Raw genomic sequence first — 21,707 nt, forward strand, 5'->3', positions numbered from 1 at the left:
TTTGTCTCGTTCATTTTTAATAGCTTGTATTCATGATTTGTAGTCAAAAGTTTAAGTATTTAAGAAGCATTTGATTTTGGACGTTTTTATTTTTTGAAATAAATATACTTATGTTGTAAGTGTATTTCTATAAATGTGTTGAGCAGACTTTTAGAAATATTCTGTGGTCAAGCTCAGAATAGAATAGAATCTGTGCTCAACCCCCTAGCTTTTTTATTGTCATTTTTTTACAAAAATGATTACATAACAGCAAAAGAATTCTTTGGATAAATTCTCTAGTTATAGTTACCTGTCAATTATTGAGGGGTTGCAAGTCAGCCACGTCAACTAGAAATTAATTTTGATATCACTTATTAAACACTTTAAAACAGGATTATTAATTTTTAAATTTAGAAACCAAATAACACCAAAAACACCAGAAAATTGATCAAATCCATTACCAAAACATTATTTTCATGAAAACAATGTCATATCATGAAGGATGTTTTAACCGAGGAACTGCATTTAGTTAGTTAAGGGGACATTACAGTCTGACAGGATGGAAAGTGGAATTTCAGAAATGGAAATAACCTATATTTTTATAAACTCTTTTCCCAAGAACACTTGTTAGAAACATCTTAGGAACGATTGAGCATTTCTTAGTAAACTTACTGTGCTTTATGTTAAAAGCCCTCAGGGATGCGACCAAACTGACAATATGTGCTTAAACCAACACCGTTAAATTATCCAAGTTTGTTCATATTCATGTTCAAATATATTAACATAGTCATATTATGAAATATTATGACTTATTATATTAATATGTTCTTCAGTATGTTTAGAAACATATGATTGATATGTTAAGATATGAATATAATTTCAGCTTCAGTTACCTGCATGTGTCCCTTCTCTTCCCCCCACAGACTGAGCAATGCTGTTCATCTTTGGAGTCCCGGCTGCAAGGTGTGGGAGAGGTCCAGTCACGCGTGCGAGATGTTTTCTCCCGCCTGGCTGATTTGGACGATGAGTTGGACAGCCTTAGCCCTGTTGGGCGGGATGCTGACTCTTTGGCCTCACAGTCTGATGCTGTCAGGGGCTTCCTGAGTCGACTCGATGTCCTCCGTGCTGAGCTGGAGAGCCATGGTGGAGAATGCACGACTATGCTCCGTAGAGAGGGGAGCTCACCTGATCTTCTGGCCCTCAGGAGAGAGACCGAAGCCCTGAGTAGACAGGCAGGCAAGCTGGCAGAGCGGGGCCAGAACCGTCTGGCACTCATAGAAGCAGCAGAAGAGCGTGTGAAGGAGTTCTACGGCCGGCTAGCTGACTTACAAGGGTTGTTGGGACGAGCAGAGGAGGCGCTGAACACACAGGCTGTCGTGGGGACAGAAGTGGAGGTCATCAAACAGCAGCTTCAGGAATTCAAGGTAGGAAAAGAGTTAGCAAAATGTATTTTTGTATGTACCACATTCATGATTTGCAATATCAGATTTCCTTCTGTGCAAACCACTGTGTTTGTGTACCACAGGCGATTCTTAAGTTTCAGTCTTAGAGGGGCTCACCCCTCCTACCTAAACATGAGCTCATGTGGCACGATGATTATATCTTGTTTTTTCGCTGATATGTAAACAAGGTATAGCAAAGCTTATGATGTGCACCCTGTGGTTTACCCAAGTATGACGTGTTCATGAATCAACCACCTTACCCCTGAATTCAGTGGACGTTGATTTGCAGATGATGCAGGATGATGTTCCAAAACCAGTAAGGAATGTTGTTTCAGAAACATGTACTTATTGTGTAAATCACATTAAGCCAGGGTTGCAGGAGGTGGGGAAATAAATCAAATTGCAGTTTTTTTCCAATAAAAAAAAAAGTGCTTGTTTGTTTGTGGAAATTCGGGATGCACGATATTTAATGCGCATCTTGTCAGTTAAGCCGGTTCTGTAATCAGCTGTAAATCTCTGATTTCACGTGGGGCAGCATTTACTACACAGAGCCGTTGTTCACTGACTGGCCTAACCGCAATCATATTTTGTGCATGTTTTGTGCAGCTTGTCAGTGAACAACTGCTCTGTGTAGTAAATGCTGTTTCACATGAAATCACGCAAGTGTAGAGATTTACCGCTGATTACAGATCCGGCGTTACTGACGAGATGCGCATTTAATGTCGTGGCGATATTTATTATGCATCCCTAGTGGAAATCTAAGTCACCTCCAAGTTGTTTTTTTTTTTTTCTTAAATGGTTCGCTGAAATGGTTTCTGCCCTCAAGCTTGAAAGGATATGTTTCTCTAGAGCGGGCAGATTAAAGATGTTTGACAAAATCTGGGGCCCCTTTCTCAGGTCTATATTTAATGGATCTCTTTCCTACATTGCTACTGTGCTATGTTTCATTCGATCCCTTTTTCATTTCCTTGGTCCGGCTGAGGTTCTTCTGATGGTGATGTGTGATTAGAGTACTTTCATGAATATTTTGGTGCATGTTCGGGTTGGGGGGAGGGGAGAAGTGTGGCATGGGGTAACTATTTTGGTTATATTGTATTAATATACATATATAGTATGTTATGGAGTGTTATGTTTTTGAAAAAGAAAAATGTTTTACAAATAAAATGTTTGTCGAGCGGCACAATTTGGTTTATACTGTAAATCAATATTACTATAAAATAATAATAATAGTATTTTAGTACAACTAAAAAATTACAATGCTAATGTATGGCTTTACATGGAGAGATGGAATTAATGTGGTGCACAGTTTGCTACAAACCCAGCCACTGTGAGACACTGAAAACACCAGATTTTGAGCTGCTTGCGTATAAAGGAACACTGTGTAGTGCTTCACTCTGAAACGCATTCCGCATATTATATTTATTAATTGTGCAGTTCTTTGAGTCTAATGTTTGTTTAGAGACGTTTGCGAGAACATTTTCACACATCACTTCATTATACACGCTCTCTGAAGTCTTGTCTCTCGAGTATGCTTGTTTAAAAAGCAAGGAAAATGTGTTGAAATCTGCGTGGTACTTTTAATTTCTGTGTTACTGCAGGGTGAAAGCTCTCCCTCTTAATGAATCCTTTTTTGCCAACATGTTCTTGCTGTTTTCTTCTCATCACGTCCTCTGCGATGGTGGAAGGAAAGAATAAGGAGAGACATGTCAGCTCTTACTCCTCAGAGTGGGCTGCTCGAGTTCACCTTTCTTCCTTTGACCGTCTGATGAAATGTCTGTATCTCTCTTACTCATGCCTCTTGAGGGTGGCGAAAGAAAGGAGAGTGTGAGAGTGAAGAGGTGTAGGAGGAAGTGGGAAGGAGTAAAGCTGAGGAAATGATGGATGTGGTGGGCATCAGAGACCTCCAGGAGCAGTAGAGTGAATCAGTGCTGTAGAAAATATGCCTTGCTGAGACTGAATCATTCCTTCCTCCGCCATGTTTGTTTGCTCAGCAACAACAGAATGACTAGTTTAAAAGGCTTTGAGTGGTATTGAGGTAGTCCAGTGAACTTTAAATGAAGGTTTAAAGATTTTAAATAGCAATGAACATTTAGTACTTTCTGAAGTTCTTGGAATTTGGAAGGGTGAAATTTTTGTCAGTCGACCCTGTCAATATGGGACCCCTAAAAAGAGAACCCTCTGTACTGTAATCCACCCACTTCCAACTCTACCCTATGTATTCTGTATATTAGAATGATTTCTGAAAGGTCATGTGACACTGACAATGACTGCTGAAAATTCAGTTTTGTCATCACAGAAATAAATTACATTTTAAAATATATTAAAAGGAGCTTTAACATTTCAAAATATTAATGCTTTGACTTTTTGTGACCTAATAAATGCAGCTTTGTTTGAGCAAAAACCTAAGAAACGTCTTTTAAAAACATTTTAAAAAATCTTACCAACCCCAAACTTGTGATTGGAAAATTAAATGGAAAAAATCAACTAGTAAGGCAATCAGTTTTTAATCAGCCAAGCAGGCTGGGTTATTGATCAGTGCTCAAATATGAATTATGCATACCCAAATATGGATTATGGACAATTTATTGGTCTGTCATTAGTTAAATGTTTTATTTTTAATGAAATGCCCTTTGATTTGTCTTTATGAATTGCTTTGTAGAAACTTACACTGAGGAAGTCTTGAGAAAGTCTTTTCCTCAAGCTTTATCCATTTTTGAGTATTTCTGCTTTTCTACTCGTTGTCTACCCACTTGCATGTCTCATACCTTCACTCCTACCTCATCTCATCATAGGCATAGCGGTCTAATAAAGCTCTCCATCAAATCTTTAACGATATGGTGGACTGAATGCACACCAGCAATCACCATCCCCTTTTCTGCTTTTCATTCTGATATAAATAAAAGCAGGTTGTATAGATGTGTTTCAGAGCGCAGGCAGACAGCGCGAGGGCCAAAAAAGGGAATGAATAGAGAACGGAAGAAGACGCAGCTGAATAAGAAGTGGGTGTTGTCAGTATGGTCTGCAATGAAGCTCATGTGGATGTCTAATCAATACATGGGTGAAGTAGGGTTAAAGAATTAAGTCAAATCCAGAACAAAGTGGTAAATGTATAAAATATAAAGTACAGCGGGCTTCAAAACTCTTGGTGATGTATTGATGGGTTACACTTTTATGAGATCTAAGTTATTAGATTTTTCTTTCCATCAGAAAATATAACTTTAAAACTAATAATTAATAGATGCTTACTGTACTTAATACTCTTTGTCATGTCTTTCTAAATGCCCAATCTGACTCTTACTGACAATTACTGCTTCAAGTCTTGTGGCCTTGAAGACCTTAAAATAAAGACCCACATATCTCTAACTCACAAAGACAATACAAGTTGCAATTTGGGCTACAACACTAAAAGCAAAACAATATAAATAAAATCATTTTTATACATTTTATTATTTTTATACAAATAAATATAAATGTAATTTTAAAAATGTAAAATGTTTAAACAATATGTATATCAATTTTATTTATTTTTCATTAAAACAAAAACACTAAGACATTCAGAGAATGTAAATTTTTCATGGAAACTATGCTTATATTAATGTTATGCTGAATGAATATCATTTGTAAATTTGAAAAAGTGGACTTTTGAACCCCACTGTATGTATTTGCAGACTGTAGGTTATTTTTAGGAAGCTACAGAATGGGATCTCATTCATTACAAAGGGGAAGAAGAGAGAAAGACGGATAAAATGTTTCCAGGAAGACATCTTTGGCAGCATTCGTTAATATTCCATCTTCTCTGCCCCATTTCTCTCCTTTTGTCTACCACTTTGCAATAAAACATTGTAGGATAAATTTGAGTGCAGCCCGTTCGTCTGCCACAAAATAGTCTGCTCTCATTTTCGACCCGCTCCACGCAAGCCAGACTCCATTTCAAAGACACGAAATCCAAAATGATGTCATTGCTTAAAGGGGCGGAGAGGGGAGGGTGATCCTGTGTGTGTGTGTGTGTGTCTGAGAGGTTTTTTGTTGTTGTGTAAGCTCCATTGGGGCAGCTGCGGGGGGCACGGGGTAATAAGAGAAGGTGTCAGATTAGTCAGTATCATTGTTTAGCTTCTCAACAATGAGTGTATTGAGATGTCGTGGAAATGCGCTGGAGAGAAACAGGGAAACTTGTCGCACTTGTGACTTCATTGTGAAATGTCTTACCAGTGTCGTCCGGTGCTTCCTGTCTGGATATGTTCTCATATTGAGCAGCAGGTCGGCGTGTGCTATAGGGTGATAATTAGACACAGAAGGTTTGTTTGTATGTTGTGGGAGTGTGCCCGCAGGTCCATGTGTGAGAATGTTTCTAATTCCAGTCTGTGTGGATCGTCCGGCATCCCAGCTGTCTCCCCACCCTGGACCCTGCAAACACACTGACACTCGTTCACATAAGCAGGGTGTGGTTGCCCCCTCTCCCTAAATTCCTGTCCCTCATGTACCCTTGTGCGCTCCCATGTTGCCCAGTCCCCGAGCAGCTGAAGCTTGAGCCGGCGAGGTGGGGTGAAGTTCTAGACTGGAGTAAAAACGAGGGCCCCCTGTCCAACTGGGAATTCCTTCACAGGGCTGTTGGGATGAGGGAAGGGCTTCTAAATCACCTCAGGTTGTCCACACTGTCCTCACCCTCGCCTCTTATATCTTCACTCCCTTTATTCTTTCCATCCCTCCCTCAGTCCTACCGGTTTGTCTTTTTTTATCAACCTCTTTTTACGTAGTTGGTGATCACAGCTTTTCCTCCACAATAACAACTGCGCAGACTATGTCATGACCTGCCCTACTCCCACCCAAACCTTAGGGGTTTCCCTCTAACATCATCAATCTTGTGGCCTCACAGTCACATGAAGCAGATTAGCATGATATTAACATTGTGAATAAAAATGAATCAAATAAAAATAATTTTTGTGTTAAATCTGTTGCATTAAGTGCAAACAAATCCTAATGTATACTAATGTCCTAATGTCGACTCTGTCAAACTTTAAGTCGTTAGATAACTGTATTTCTGTATCTGTAACTTGCTATAGTGCACGATTTAGGGCTGCAACAAATTATTATTTTGATAATTGATTATTCTAATGATTCTTGCAGTGATTAATCGATTACTTATCGATTATTTCACAGATTAATCAGTTAGCTTTTTTTCTTTATTCACCTTTTACAATTAGTAAAAATATTAAGTTACACATATTCAAACTAATAAATAAAATAAGGCAATCACTTCAGCTTTTTTTATATTACTATTTTACAATTAAAATTGTTATACAATTATTTTGTACAATACAAATAAATAAATTTGGCACACAAAATGAAATGACAGACATATATTCTCATTCACCATTTAATTAGTCTTTTGTAGCTTCATACAGCTTTTATGTTTAAGTATTTCTGTGCTATCTCCAGTCTGCTAATTTCCAGTTGATTTTATTTTTTTTTGCTAAGGGGTTGATCAAATTAGGAATACATGGTTAGACAAATTTAATGACAAATTTTCCCTAAATTGACCCTGTTCTATACATCACATGCTGGCATTAGAGTGTTTGTGCACATGCGTGTGTTATGTCATGCTCTAGCTGTTCCCATTCAGCTGTTGAGCATTACTGTGGCATTCCATAGAATAGCCCACTTTCCCTTCCAGTTACTCTCAATTAGCTCACCAAAAGAAATAAATAGGAACTTTAAGTAAATAGGGTGACCCCTTTGACATTTGGAAATAATTACCAAGATAATAATCAGTGCAATGACTGGGTGTGGGAACGAGGATGCTGATGCAGACATTTATTGTATTTAATTGAATTTATTTGATTTACTTAACAAATAGTTTTAATAATATAAAAATATTAAGTGTGAAACTAAAGGTTAATGCTGTAAATGTGTTTAAAACTTATTTTATTGCTTTAATTTTGTGGCCAGATCAGACTCCTCTCTCATTCTTAGGAGAGGTGTTTGTATTCCTGTCTGTGCTCCATATGTCTTTGTGTCGGTGGTGGTGAGAGAGAACAATGCACACATTGAGTCATTCAGGTAAAGCCTGGTGGTTAATTATAAATCTACTGCTGAGATAGAGAAAATGAGAGACATGCTACCTAGTAACCAGTGTGGCAAAGGGAATGAGAGAAGAGGGGGGTAAAACCATAACAAACAGATTAGGCTTTCGGTACCTTTTACTTTTAGTGCAATCAGGCAGGGAGAAAGAAAGAGTAAGAGTGGTCAAGTGACAAAGAAAAAAAAACAACAGGTGCTCTGCTGAGGCAACAAATAGCCCTCTAAAGTCAATAATGTTCTCGGGCCTTGTGCTTGTTTTGCTGAGTGACAGCCAAGCTTTAAATGGGGGCCATTTTAGCCACAAAGCACTAGTAGCACTTTACTTATGCCAGTCAGTTTAGTTCCTAAGACAGAGTCTCTTTAGGAGATTTTGGGGCTTTGAACCCCTCCCTCTTCCTGTCTGATTCAAGACTGTGACTCTTTAACCAGGCGTGACTGGCCAAATGACCAGTCACTGAAAGAATGAGGAAAAGCAGAGTGGGGGATGCACCAGTCAAGCAGTCATGAATTTAATTTGTATCAGGAAGTGCGAACATTTAGATGAATTACACAGGTTTAGATTCATTGTTATGGTCTCTTGTTTAGTTTTATTTTGTGTACAAATGTATTTGGTATTATTGTTTATTGTCCAGCTTCTAAGATGCACGTGTCTCGTTTTAAATGAGGCAAGTAATACACTGCTCACTGAAACCTAGTTTGATGTGGGTCGAGGGAGAGAGTACAAGCACCAGCAAAATGGACAACAAACCTCTTTTGTTCCTGTAGGGAGGTTTGTGTTGGAAGCGGCCATGACAGCTGCAACCCAACTGACACAGAGGGGGAAAGAGTTTATAAGAAAGACAGAGTATTTAGCTTGCTTGACATGCAGGCCACGGGGAGCATGGAGGTTCAGAGCAACAGTTAGATCACTGAGGACGAACAAGCCCCTCCCCCTTTTCATGCGTGAGTGTGTGCATTTTTCTGCATGCATTTGTGCTTCTTGGACTGAGTGCTAGGAAGAATGGGCAGACATGCGTTCAGTGTTTATTCTCTGCTGGAACTTCTTAAAGGAATAGTTCAAAATTGACTTACTGATTTACTGACCCTTATTGAGATCCCAAACCCATATGACTTTCTTTCTGCCAAAGAGCACAAAGGACTATTTTCCTTTTAATCACAAAAAATGGGTACTGAAGCCTTTCAGCAGGGACTTTTGAGTTTTTCCACGTCTTCTGAAATGTATATATAATATATATATATATATTATTATTATTATTTTTTTAAAGTTCATTACAGAAGTAGTAATGTCCAATATTTCAGGCAACAATGATTTATATATTAGTCTTTTGGTCACACAAAGCTGTTGTATAACTTCAGAAGGTTCAGAGCATTGCACACCAGTTGCATTGGCCTTTTTACTAGGTGCTTTTCCATCATTTTTTAAACGAAATTGTATGAAAAAGTGCCTGGAAAAACATTCTCCTTTTATGTTGCAATAAAAAAAATCATGTGGGTTTGGAATGCCAAGAAGAATGAACTATCCTTTTACACTTGTGAAAAAAGGATAGACAGATTGTGATCTGTGCAGTAGAACAGTGAAAATCAGGTGTTTGGCACATAAAAATATTAAATGCTCACACTTTATATTTCTATTTAGTGTTTGTCTGGGTCGGTGGTTCTTTTAAATGGAATGTTCATTCATTTTCATGTTACGTTATCCTGGAGCCCCTCATCAGAGGCCCCAGCCCCCACTTATGGTCTCTCCTGACAGGATTGTGTTACAGAAGAGTAGCAGACGGGAATGCACAAGTGGGGTGTTTGAATATGGCAGACTTTTGCATGTCCTCTTGTATTGTTTTGCTTTTACAGAGGACCTATTGGGAAAAGGAGGGAGGGAGGGGACAGAACAGTAAGAGGGAATGTGTGCAGGGGATTTTTGCTTCCACGTGTGGCACTTTATTTGAGGGGGTAAAGAAAAGCAGCCGTTATTTCTTTAATTCCCTCTCAGAAGCTCCCTCCTCTTTCAGTATGACCACTCCCACTTTAGTTATCATTTTCACACTGACTTTTCCCGTCTGTCTGTCTGTGTTTTGTGATCTTGAGTTTGTGTTTTGCCTCAGGCATTTGCTCTTTTTGAGTGGGAGTGTTTATCCCAGCTGATTCAGGTTTATATTACAGCAAAGTGATGAATATAACAAATACAAAATGAAAATGAGCTGTATCAGTCACACAGTTGACTCGTTGAAGCTCACTGGACACAAAAACTCTTACTGTAGCCACTCGTTTCTTCCATACTATTTCGCATTTACAAAGATGGATTTTATAGTGCTTAGTATGTGATAAGCTGCTCCTGTTATCCAGTGATTCTGCAGAAACACGTCAGATCCCCGGCTTGGTCACTCCCACTGGCTCCATGGTCCCTCCTCCCACAAACTTTATCTTGGGCTCACTCCTCTAGCCTTGTCTCGACTGTTTTTTTGGAAGAGGAAACCGGCATGATTGGACTACTTCCTGTGTTTTAATACCATAGCAGGAAACTGAACAAACGGAGCTGGATTCAAACAAAAACAGAGAGAGAGAGAGAGAGAGAGAGAAAGGAGGGAGAGAGAGCAAGAGAAAAAAAGAGCTGAGAGTGTGTAAGAGAAAGGGGGAGTGAACGAGAGAGGAAAACTGGGAGATTTTTTTAGCAGCTGCAAACCATTTTAGCTGTGTAGTGGCTATAGAACACAGAGAAAAGCGTGTATGAGAAAGAAAGTCTGCACAAGATGAAATCAGAGAAAAGAAGAGCAAGGAACTTTCATGAAGCCTAGCTGAGCTCTTGTGTTTGGAATACTGAAAGAAGAAAATAAGGGAAGAGGGAGCGTGCCCGGGGATTGTCTGGAAATCACAGTGCCTGAAGTGCAAGGCAGCACTTGGAATGAAGCTCTGTCTGGGTCGCTGCCTTCTGGATTCAGTCCCCTGACTCTTCACTCTCTCCCCGGTTGCACCGGACTCATTGGATCTCCAAACCCTCAACTCTCCTGGACACAGACCTTTTGGACCCTCTGATTTTTCCCCAAGCTCTGGATGAAAGGATTCCCTAAAAGAAATGTTTCTTTTTTTCATGTTCAAATAACATCTTTTTTACTTTTAATATGAGATGAACATGTCACAAAGAGTGTTGGGTTTCATTGATTTCAATCCCTCGTGCTCCGTCTGCTGAAGAGGACTAGATAAAAGAGGAGGATGAGGTATTTCAGGACAGATGGCTTCTCTTCCTAACATGCTCTATTAATGCTTCGTTATAGGATTAAAAGAGGAAGCAGAAATTGATAAAGAATACACGGCTGGAACACTGGTAGGACTGTCGGAAGCGTGAGTCCGTTACAGTTTTTATGACTGTTTCTTTAAATATACTCTAGTGTTATCAAGTAAGTTTACAGCCTAATTTAATTTTTTTTTTGTCAAGATGCCTTGTTTTTGGAAATATTTCCAGGGAATTATGGCTACTACATTATGTACGTAGAAGAAAAAGGGAGATGAGAGACAAAATCTCTTGACTGGCACTTTTTGTTTTTCTTTGCTGAACTCAGTTTTATGTAACAGAGTGTGGAGTTCTCACCTTAAAAGGAGCCTCATACAGCTTTGGCTGCTACTCTTGGAGATGGTGAAAGTAGCTGAAGCCCCGATTTGATTTTTCCTGTTGTTGCAGTGGGAAGGAAAGTCAAGAGGAAGCAGCACTAAAGAAGCAAAGGATTTCGGATTTTGCCCTTGTTTTGAGGGTTTAGGACTCAGCGGTTCATAAAGGAAACAAAGGAATATTGTTCATGAGGGATGTTATTATCCTGTTATGGATTTTGCATGTCTGATTCAGACACTTACCAGCCTTTTTGTATATTTTTCGTAATATTTAGTATGTTACTTCAAAGATTTGTCTGTGGAAAAGAGACACTTCTAACGCTTATCAGCATTGCACGTGCAGATGCCGCCATGTAGCTCTGAGTCGAGTGCTTGTACCTTTTCTTACTCTGATATTTATGCTAGATGTTAAGCATCGTGACACATTGTTTACTGAGAATTCAGTGCGTGACCTTATATGCCTTTATTACAGGACTCATGGATGGGCTATAGAAATAGTTTAAAACCTCACTATTGCTCACAGCAGGCTTTGTTTGTGGAATAGTAACCATCCCATCTCAGCCTCTTGAGGGCGCTGTGGTTTGGGATGGGAAAACCTCTAAGCCGACCGGACTGCTTGCGGCAGAACCCCAGGTGCCTTGGGAAGGGTGATGATGAGGAGGCATATATTGAGGACTGCTATGTACCCCAGCGCTCAATTTATGATACTATGCGGATCAATGAGCAGATTGATCAAGGCCCAAAGCTCAGCCAGCCTTCTCGCAGCACTCTGGCCTCAGGGGGCGGAGAGGGAAGTACGCTCTCCAGCAATGGGACATTGGGAGCCGACATAGGTGGAGTTTTTGTTGCACGCGGAGGGACTGCAGATGCAGGTGTGAAAAAACTGGATGAAAGAGTTATTTTTGATGCTCTGAAACTCACTGGTGACCCTCAGAGTATGTCACCTGTCGGAGGAGTCGGCACTGCAGTGGTCATTCCTGCATCAAATTCAGCTGCCGTTGGGGCAGCTGTTGTGACCAAAAGGCGACACCAGGGCAGTGACAAGAAGGACAATCCAAATCGGCGCTCCTGGAAAGCTTTCATGCCCCCTACTTACCCTGAGTTTGCAGAACGTTTAGAGCTTTCACCAGGAGAGAGTGGAGAGAAGCATCTGTCTGGGGCTGGAATCCCAGTCTCCCCTCTCCATCCTGTACCATCTTTACTAGCCTCTTCTATTCCTTCTACATCATCGACACCTTTGGCGCCACCTTTTTCACCTTCCCCTGCCTCATCTGGAGGTCCTCAAACTCCACCTGTCTCCAGCTCTCCATCTTTCACTCTCACAGTTAGCCCTATACCTTCCCATCTTTCGCATCTGCTCAAACAAAAACAGCCCCTTCAGCTGCACTCTCACAAACCGCCTACTGCTCTGTCTTCTCCCTCGAAAGAACAGCCACCCTCAGAGACTACTGCTTTTGATCATTCAGACTCTGTACAACCTAGTCCTAGTATCTCTCAGGCTGGGAGAAACAAAGGTGAGCAGAGCAAACAAACTCAAGCTCCAATGTGTGTAAGAAGTATATCTGAAGAACCACCAAAAAACTGGGATACTACTGCAGCTAAAACCTCTGATAATGAGCGAGACTCACCCCTACTGGAACACGACCAAGACACTACTCCGTTAATACCCCCAAAACCGGTATTTTGTCCCCCCACTAAAGCCCGTACCTGGCCCCGTAGTATGAGGGGTAGTAAAAGGTCACTGGGGCATGGGAGGGTTCTTCCTATCCTGCCCCCACTGCCCCCAGTTCTTGGTGAGGAGAGTGATGAGGAATCTTTGTACCTGCTGGATCCTCCATCACCTTTCCTGCAAGAAGGAGAGGGACTTAATTATGGGGGGTTGCCCCTGTCTCCCTGTATTAGTCAAGAGGGTGGTGAGGAAGGTTTATTGGGCTGGCCTCCTCCTGCTGGTGGGCTACGAGAAAAGACTGCCTCAGAACTTTGCTTTGAAGAAGATGAACGAAGAATCTTGGAGGAATTGGAGGATGAGATGAATAAAGAGCAAGAAAAGACAGAAGAAGAAGAGAGACTAGAGATTGAGGAGAGAAACTGGAAAGCGGTGTTGAAACTGGAGAGCAGTGAAACAAGTGGTATATCTTGGGAGGTAGAAGAGGAGGAATTGCAATTGCAGGACTGGGAGACGCAACAACTTGCATCCTCAGGCCACTGGCCCCTTTTGATGCCACCTGTAGGATTTGGAGGTTCAGAGGCCCCCAGTGCTTCCCCCTGCCCCAGCTCAGAGGCAGGTTCAGATGAACTCTTTCTTGAGCTGGAAAGACAGTGTTTAGAAGAGGACACAGATAAATCAACTTTTTCTGAGCAGAGGGATCTTTCTCATACTTCTGAATACTTGGATACCTTTGACAACCTGCTTGTGATGAAAATGGATCAAGTTGATGCCAAACATGAATTTGACATCAAAGAGCTGTATGATGAAGATGGTGCTGTGATGTCAGCACGTGATGTCACCGATCACGTAGAGCACACTGTTCCGACTGAGCCATGTGTAACACAAATGAATCAAAATTTAACAGAAAGCACACAAAGCGGTTTTTCGGTTGAAGATATTGACCAAAGCCCAGACCAACTGCAAAGTTGTCTTCCCTGTAATAGTGAGGGTAATAATCATGATCAGGATGATTGTACTTCATACATAGTTGATGCAGATGCTTTAGATTCTGAATCCAGTGGCATTCAAACCTCACAACAAGATGGGACTGTGCCATCTGATGCATTTCAAACTGTGAGCTATGAGCAACCACAGAGTGATTCAGATTTAGGCAGTGGAGCTTCATCAGATCATGAGCAGCAAGAGGATGAGGGTGTAATGAAACAAGATGAGACATCTGACATTCATATGTCCTTACAGCATGGACTTCTCCCCTTAGAGAATTTGAATGATGCTGAATGTAATGTGAATCTCAGAATCTTTACGAATGATTTAACAGGGGTGGAAATCGAGGACAGTATTCAACAGTCCCCAGAGGTCTCTGTCTTGGAAGATGAGGGGACAAAGGAAGTTAAGAACAGTCACTATGAGACTACCTATCATGAGGATGCTGTTTCCTCTGAGCCTGCTCAAGTAACTCTGGAAGTGACCTCTGACCAAGAGGGAGCTTCTTCAAAATCTGAGAGAAAAGAAGAGATTTCAGTCTCTGTGGAAGTATTTGTTCAAGAGGAGATATCTTCACATGAGTGGGAAGTAACAGAGGCTGTTCAGGGAACCACAAGTACACCAAATTCAAGTGGCTCATACACCCAGTTAGACTCTCCAAATATCAGTATTGAATCTGCTCCACCTTCCCCTCTGTCCCTGTCGACCACTAAACATGAGTCAAGAACAGCAGGACTTGACAGCAAAGATGCTGATGCTTTTGTCACAACAGATAGTTTTGTTTATTTAGCTGTGGCTGCGCCACCTCAGTATCCTCAGGAATGCCCCTCATCTCCATCAGTGGAATCAGCCCCTCCGAGCCCCCTCCCAAAATGCTGCCCTGAGCCAGAGGAAGGGGCATTTCTCTCCTCCGATAGTTTTGTTTACCTTGCAGCCCCTGAGCGGCTTGTGTCCGATGGGGGCTCTGCTTGTGAAGATTGTCAGGATTTGGACTACGAGTCAGAGGAAACCCGATCAGGTATTGATTTTGTACTTGGATCAATGACTGGGGATAGTGAATGGGACTCGGATGGATCAGGCTTAGACCCTGTATACCAACAGAGAGACCAGTGGGAGGAACTAGAGCCAGGTCTTTTACATGGTCTTTTTAACGAGGGTGAAAATGATGCAAGCTCCCGGGAGGCTGTGGAATCACGTGAAAATGACTGTGAGGACACCTGTGAAACAAGTTCTGTGGAAGAAATCTCACCACAAAAACATGACCTTGATTTGAACATAAAGGTAAAAATTTATTTGTTTAAGGTGGTCAAACAGATATCAGGTCATAACAGTGAATTAAGTGATTGTATCAACATTTAATTGTGAGTGTTTCTTTAGTCTAAAAGACATTTAGACCAACTTTCTAGCTAGCAAACATTTAGCTCTTGACCTGGTAATGGTTGGCAATAGTTGATGATTTCCCCTCAGGTTTTATTTATTAATTTTTTTCTAAGTGCTCCTCTACCTGAAATGGTTTGGGATACACTGATTTAGAATCACCTCACCAGTATTCCTGTGAAATCTACTAATGTTAACCTTGGGGGGCTTTCCTGAAAATCGTTGTACTTCACAAAGCTTTGTGGTTGTTGTACACTAGTGTTCAGTCAGTGAAATAAAATAATTTAGTGCTGCAGTAAATGTTGTCCTAGTTGTATAATAGGGTTCAGTTGGGCTAAAGTTATCTTAAGTTAATTGTGCTTTTCACTACTCCCCATAAAAAAAAAATTATGAGGTGGCAAGGGCATCCTTTAACCCCACATTTTGGGTAAAAGACTCCCCAGCATGGGGCAAAAGGCCCCCAGTATTGATACAAATATACAACTATAGCTAAAGTAAGTCATTTAAATGTTGTTTTAAAAAATTCAGCAAAAGTATTTTTCAATGTAAAGATTCTAAAAGAGTATTAAGAATACAAATTATATTTTATAATATGGTATGATTAGTATAATATTTTAAAATATTATGGTTTCATTATTATGGTGATTATTGGACACCAAAATTAATTAATGTCATGCCAGCCGATGGAAAAGTCTCTCAGCTATTTATTATCATGTTAATTATTTTGCCTTTAGCTCCAACAGCAGGGGTGCTTTTACCCCAAATACAATACTTCTACATATTCTTCAGTAATTGAACAGCTGTTGATTTAATTACCTTGAACAAAACTGAATATCATTTACAAGTTCTGTGTCTGTATATATTTTATAATTTTATCAATTCTTATATGCTACATAAATCTATAATATATTATCTATATATATATATCTATAAACAAGATAAATAAACATTAAATATAAGATCATTTTAGCATAGAATTAACTGTGTTGCTGCTTGTGAGCATCAGCCAGGGATCAGCCAGATTTTTATATGCATAGTGAAAGTGCTTTTGGTGCTACCTTGAGAATAAACTCAAATTTACCCTGCTGCACTTTTAGTCCTATTTTACACTACAAAGGTGCACAATATTGTCTGATCAAAGTGCTAGTGAATGGGTTAATCTTCCAGCATATATCAGCATTGATCCTTCCGGTCTGTAAGAGGGTGTTTGTGTTTAGATTGAAGGGGTGTGTGTGTGTGTGTGTGTTTTTGTTCATGGAGATCCAAGCCCAGTCTTCTTTTGAATGACTGGTTAATTCATGTTTGTTAATGATAATACACATAATTACGATTGTCTAGAATGATTTTGAGTGCATAGTATGTGTATGTATCCTGGGATTGATTGTCTATTGCAGTGATGACACATGAAACACAAACATGCTTGTGGAGTTAAAAAGCATGCTTTCTCCAAAGTATTCAAACCCTAGCGAACGTTTGTGTGTTTGGTTACAGGCAAATGGATTTGTGCACACATTTGCATGGGTTTGCTTTTCTGCCTGTTTGAGCACTGCTTTGTCTAAGCGAGCACACTGTGTATGTGTTCGAAAGAGATTTAGGAGTCAGCAAACAGACAGGAATGTTTTTTTGTAAATACATGTTAGATTTCTTGACAACGTGAGTGTGCGCTTGACATTCTCTCTCGGCTGCCGTGACGAGGCCTGTGTCTGCTCTGTTTCACAGTGACAGTGGTGGGTGGCCGAGAGACTGCCTGTAAGTTCTTTAGCTCACTGGATAGTTATTGCATTACTGTCCCTATCAGTCTGACTGGTCGTCCACATCTCATTTGACCCTCAGCCTTAGCCAAATCTGCCTTTCTGCATGGTCACTCTCAAAACTCCCCGTCCTTTTAGATGTAATCAGATGCAGGAACCCTGTCAGGCTGGATTTGGTTAGAGAGGATTATAGCAACTGAGGGACTGAACAGGATCAGCTAGCAAACAATATTTAAACTCAGTTGGGATTGAAAACTTTAAAGAACAGAACAAAATGACTGATTTGAGTGGTGGTTGTCGTCCAGTGCCAAACAAACTTCAAATCCCCCTCCTGCAGTCTCATGGTACTGCAATTGAGATAAGGAAGTGAGAAATAAACATCAGCCTCTAAAAGAGGAGCCACAATTGCCAGTAACACACAAACACTGTATAAAGTTGTTAGAAATATAAATAGATGATAAGGACATGTCAGTGCTCTCAGTGCAAGGCCAGACTCTCACCCCCGTTATGCTCAAAGCTGAGGGAGTCAACCACAGACCTCGGGAAAGATCTATGTAATCTTTTGGAGCAGTTCTCCTTTATGGGCCGTCTCCAATGAAATCGCACACTTGCAATGGAGGCTGTTTAGAGGGCAAAGTTAGAAGACTTTGCAACAGCCTGATCATATATGAACAAAGAGTCTCTATGGCAGAACACCTGGTAGTGCTCAAAATAAGAGCTGCATATAACATTCAGTAACATCTGAAACCCACAATCAGTTTTAAGTCTGTCCAGGGTAGAGTTTTAGTAATGGTGAGGTAAACAAACGCACCAACTGATATGCACAGTGGAAAGGGAAGAGGAATCAGGGAGGGAGTGAGCACTGATGTTACAGCGTATAGTAACAGCGGGTGTATTTGATTGTTTGGATAATGATGCCAATGAAAGACAGTGTGCAGGAAACACCTGTGATGAAAGACTGTTGTAAACAAAAGAGCTTGAACAAACTCTGCAGCTCCGTAGGCACATCCACAGCCATAACAAAGCAGTCACATATGCTGCAAACTCATTGACTATGTTTTTAACATAATTTACTCAGTATTTATTAATGGAACCTTGTGAATTATGTCCTTGTTAGAACATTTAAGTCAGATAAAATTAAGTCATCCAAAGTCCTTTAAAAATGAAGAAGAGATAAAGACGAGGAACTGCAAGGCCGGAAAAACACAGGAGGTGAAAGCAAAAACAGGAAGAGTAGGACTGGAGAGAGTGTTTTGGAACGTCTCTATAGAACAAGAAATTTGCTAATGGCTATGTTTTCATTGATTCAAAAGAAATCATATTCCTGGGATTTCCTGGGATGTCCAGACATTTTACATTTAAGATTTTCTCCGCAATACAAGATAGACTTTTATTAGTTTTTGCTGTTTTTAGACATTTATAGTGTTACATTTTTTATTGTATGCTTTGATTATTATGCTTTCAAGAAGAAATTCCATGCTTTGATTCTACCTATGCTATATTTGTCGAATATAAAATAATACCTTAAAAATACCTTAAATCATTCACAAAGTGTAGCCTACATTATGTCTAGCATTGTAACATGAATGCATTTTTTTTCTATTCAGCAACACAGAAATTTCACATACAGTACCAGACAAAATAAAATACACTTCAGAATAGTAATAAAGCCATCCAAATTATGAAATAATGCAAATGGATTTATGGGAAATATGCAGAAACCAAATGGTGTTTATAACATTGAGACATTCATTTAAAAACTCAACTGTTTTGTAGGAAGTTCATACATAAGCACAACTTAAGTCTCAAAATACCTTTGAGATAATGAAAAACATAAATTAATTTGGGTGTGTCCAAATTTTTGACTAGTACTATAATTTAGTCTGATTGATTTTATCTTGCCTTAAGCAAAAATTGCATGAGAATAATTTATCTTGATACTTTCAGATACAGAACAAGGTTTAGAAAGCTCAGCAAAAATCAGCACATAGTGTGGGGGATATAGTGTAGCCAGCTATTATAATATTTTCTTTACTAAAATCTGGGCATACGCGGTATGGAGTTGTGGTTTGAACTGAAGTGAGAGAAACAAAAGACTCCAATGGCAGTGATGTTGTAGGTTGGCGGTAGGATGGAGTACTGCCTAAAACTAAAAAAAGATAACTAAAGTTATCTGTGGGGGTTTAAGTGAGAAACAAAAGAGTTGAAAGTTTGGTGACAAAAGAAACAGAGAGTGTTGGAGACATACGTGTGAAGCAGTTGCGTGTGTGTGTGTGTGTGTGTGAGTGAGTGAGTGAGTGAGTGAGTGAGTGAGTGAGTGAGTGAGTGAGTGAGTGAGTGAGTGAGTGAGTGAGTGAGTGTGTGTGTGTGTGTGTGTGTGTGTGTGTGTGTGTGTGTGTGTGTGTGTGTGTGTGTGAGAGAGAGAGAGAGAGAGAGAGAGAGAGAGAGACCCAGATTGGTCGAGAGCATTTGAGTGGAATGACAGGCATCCTAGATATTTTCCAGAGGCCTGCATTACAAGAGTCAAATGCTCTCTGAGAGAATGAGTTAGGAGAGTAGAGATTCTTGTTTGCCCTGACCCCTTTCTGTTGTATGTTTTGTGTATAGTTACTTACATATGGACATGAGCATCTTTATTTAGATTTCATATAATTGTCTATGAAATAATTAACAGCTTTCCCTTTTATTTGGCAACACGAGTTGCGCCACAGATGCAGATGAATGGCTTTATTTCTGTGCTGGTGGGTGAAAAGTGGCAAATGTGATGAATGATCAGGATTAAAAACGGGAAATGGCTCCAAGTATATACACTGAGGATGTGGAGGAGATGGGTTGAGATGATGGATTCAGGATAATGTTAGACAGGATATAGAGAGACAAAAGGGGACCAAACTCTTCGTTGCATAGACACGTACATTCTCACAGTCACATATACTGTCGACAAGAGGGTGGAGCAGGTTGAAGCTGTGGTTCATTGTTTTGAGGCCGACAGACATCCTGTTTGAAGCAGAAATGAAGCCCCTCGCCACAAGGCAGCTGCAAACAAACACACACTCAAACACAGGATTAAGGATTTCCCCTTAGCTTTATAGATGATTACCTTTGCTATCATCTAACACTCAAAGTTAATCTTTAAAAACTAATAATTCAGTTACACTGTTAAATTGTATTCTTTACCTTGAAATGAAATAATTTTTTTCATAATATACATTATATGTTGGGATGCCTAAATTTACATTTAAAATCCAATGGAACTGACGGCATAGGTCACATGAATGTAGTACTTCAGAATTTCTTTCATGCTAAATACTTTTTAATTGGTTGTGGTTTAATAGCAGCCATGAAAATAATTATGTGCTTTAATTGTATAGAGTATAATTTAAATAATGGTGCGTGTGCATCCTAGTGCTGAGAGTAGTGAAATTGTACAATCCCCTTTGACTTCCAAATCCATTCTGGTATATAATGCCCACTTCATGTGATCCAACCAATTCCAATTGGTTGCACTAAAGTGCCTTTCCTGTTTAATGTTCTGTTTTTTGAGGTAAGTCACATTACAGGATTAAAATGGATTTTATGTTGACTTTGGTAACTGCTGGTCATAGCGTTGGTCAGGGGTGTTTGGCAACCTGTATGTGGTGAACCACTGTGTTGGATGTTCCGTCAGAGCTGTAGTGTTGGGCTGTTGGGGAAATAGAGCTGTAAAGTGTTGCTGCCAAGGCACTGTATTTAATTTCAGTTAATGTGTGGGGGCTGAAAACTGCTTCCCCATTTATAAATGGCCATGCCACCATTATCATGTTGTTGTGTTTGTACAGCGTTGACCTGTTTAGACACATTCTATCATATCACATGTCCAGTAGCAGAACAAGTGTCCAGTAATATACTCAGGTAACTTGTTCTCTCTCTTTTGCTCACTCTTTAGGCTGTAGAAAGGGAGCAGATAGACAGCATTCAGCCCAAACTACAACATGTCAACGCTGTGGGTCAAGGTCTTATTCAGAGTGCAGCCAAACACACTGACACCCAGGCACTGGAACATGACTTGGAGACCACCAACCTGCGCTGGAACTCCCTCAACAAGAGCGTAAGCTTTTAGCCTTTTATTTTAGCAGACTGATAGAAATGGATTAATTAAATATTATTATTATTTATTATCATTTATTTTTTTAATTCACAGGTTGCTGAAAGAATTGCACAGCTGCAGGAGGCCCTGTTGCATTGTGGGAAGTTTCAAGATGCTCTGGAGCCACTCTTGAGCTGGCTGAGTGACACAGAGGAACTCATAGCCAATCAGAAACCCCCGTCTGTTGAGTACCGTGTGGTCAAGGCACAAATTCAGGAGCAGAAGGTTAGATTTTAATCAAATTTTAATGGTATCAGTATTTAAAAGGAAATTTAGTTGGAAAAACTTTGTGATAGCTTGATTTCGTAGCAAACTAATTAGAATAATTTATCATGCTAGATTAAAAAAAGAAAGAATTTTAATTTAATTTAATTAAATATTATATATATTATTCCTAGCTGCTGCAACGGTTGCTGGATGACCGGCGTGGGACGGTAGAGATGATCAGGGCAGAAGGAGAGCGTATCGCTGCTACGGCTGAGACACAAGATAAAGACAAAATCCAGAAACAACTTAAGAGCCTAGGAGAGAGATGGAAAAATCTGCTGGAAAAGGCTAGTGCCAGGTAAACTCCGTAATCAGAGCAATATGGACACCCAGACACAGCCATAAAATCTCTTAATCGAATCTCTTACTCAGAACTCAATCACTTGGTTGCTTTACAAGGCCATAAAACAGAGTAGTCATAAGAATATAACACAGAT

General features: G+C 40.0%; 1 protein-coding gene across 9 annotated transcripts in view; it reads left to right on the forward strand.

Annotated features, from left to right (window-relative positions):
- Positions 1 to 21,707, forward strand: part of LOC132145458 (microtubule-actin cross-linking factor 1-like) — a 170,047-nt gene that overhangs the window by 124,672 nt on the left and 23,668 nt on the right. For all 9 annotated transcript variants that reach the window (XM_059556506.1, XM_059556513.1, XM_059556514.1 and 6 more), the window contains 4 exons: positions 903 to 1,403; positions 20,803 to 20,964; positions 21,058 to 21,228; positions 21,402 to 21,568. In XM_059556506.1, the coding sequence (XP_059412489.1) occupies positions 903 to 1,403; positions 20,803 to 20,964; positions 21,058 to 21,228; positions 21,402 to 21,568 (1,001 nt within the window). The remainder of the gene's footprint in view (positions 1 to 902; positions 1,404 to 20,802; positions 20,965 to 21,057; positions 21,229 to 21,401; positions 21,569 to 21,707) is intronic.

The sequence above is a fragment of the Carassius carassius genome, chromosome 8 (genome assembly GCF_963082965.1).
Source record: "Carassius carassius chromosome 8, fCarCar2.1, whole genome shotgun sequence".
In the NCBI taxonomy this organism is placed as follows: domain Eukaryota; kingdom Metazoa; phylum Chordata; class Actinopteri; order Cypriniformes; family Cyprinidae; genus Carassius; species Carassius carassius.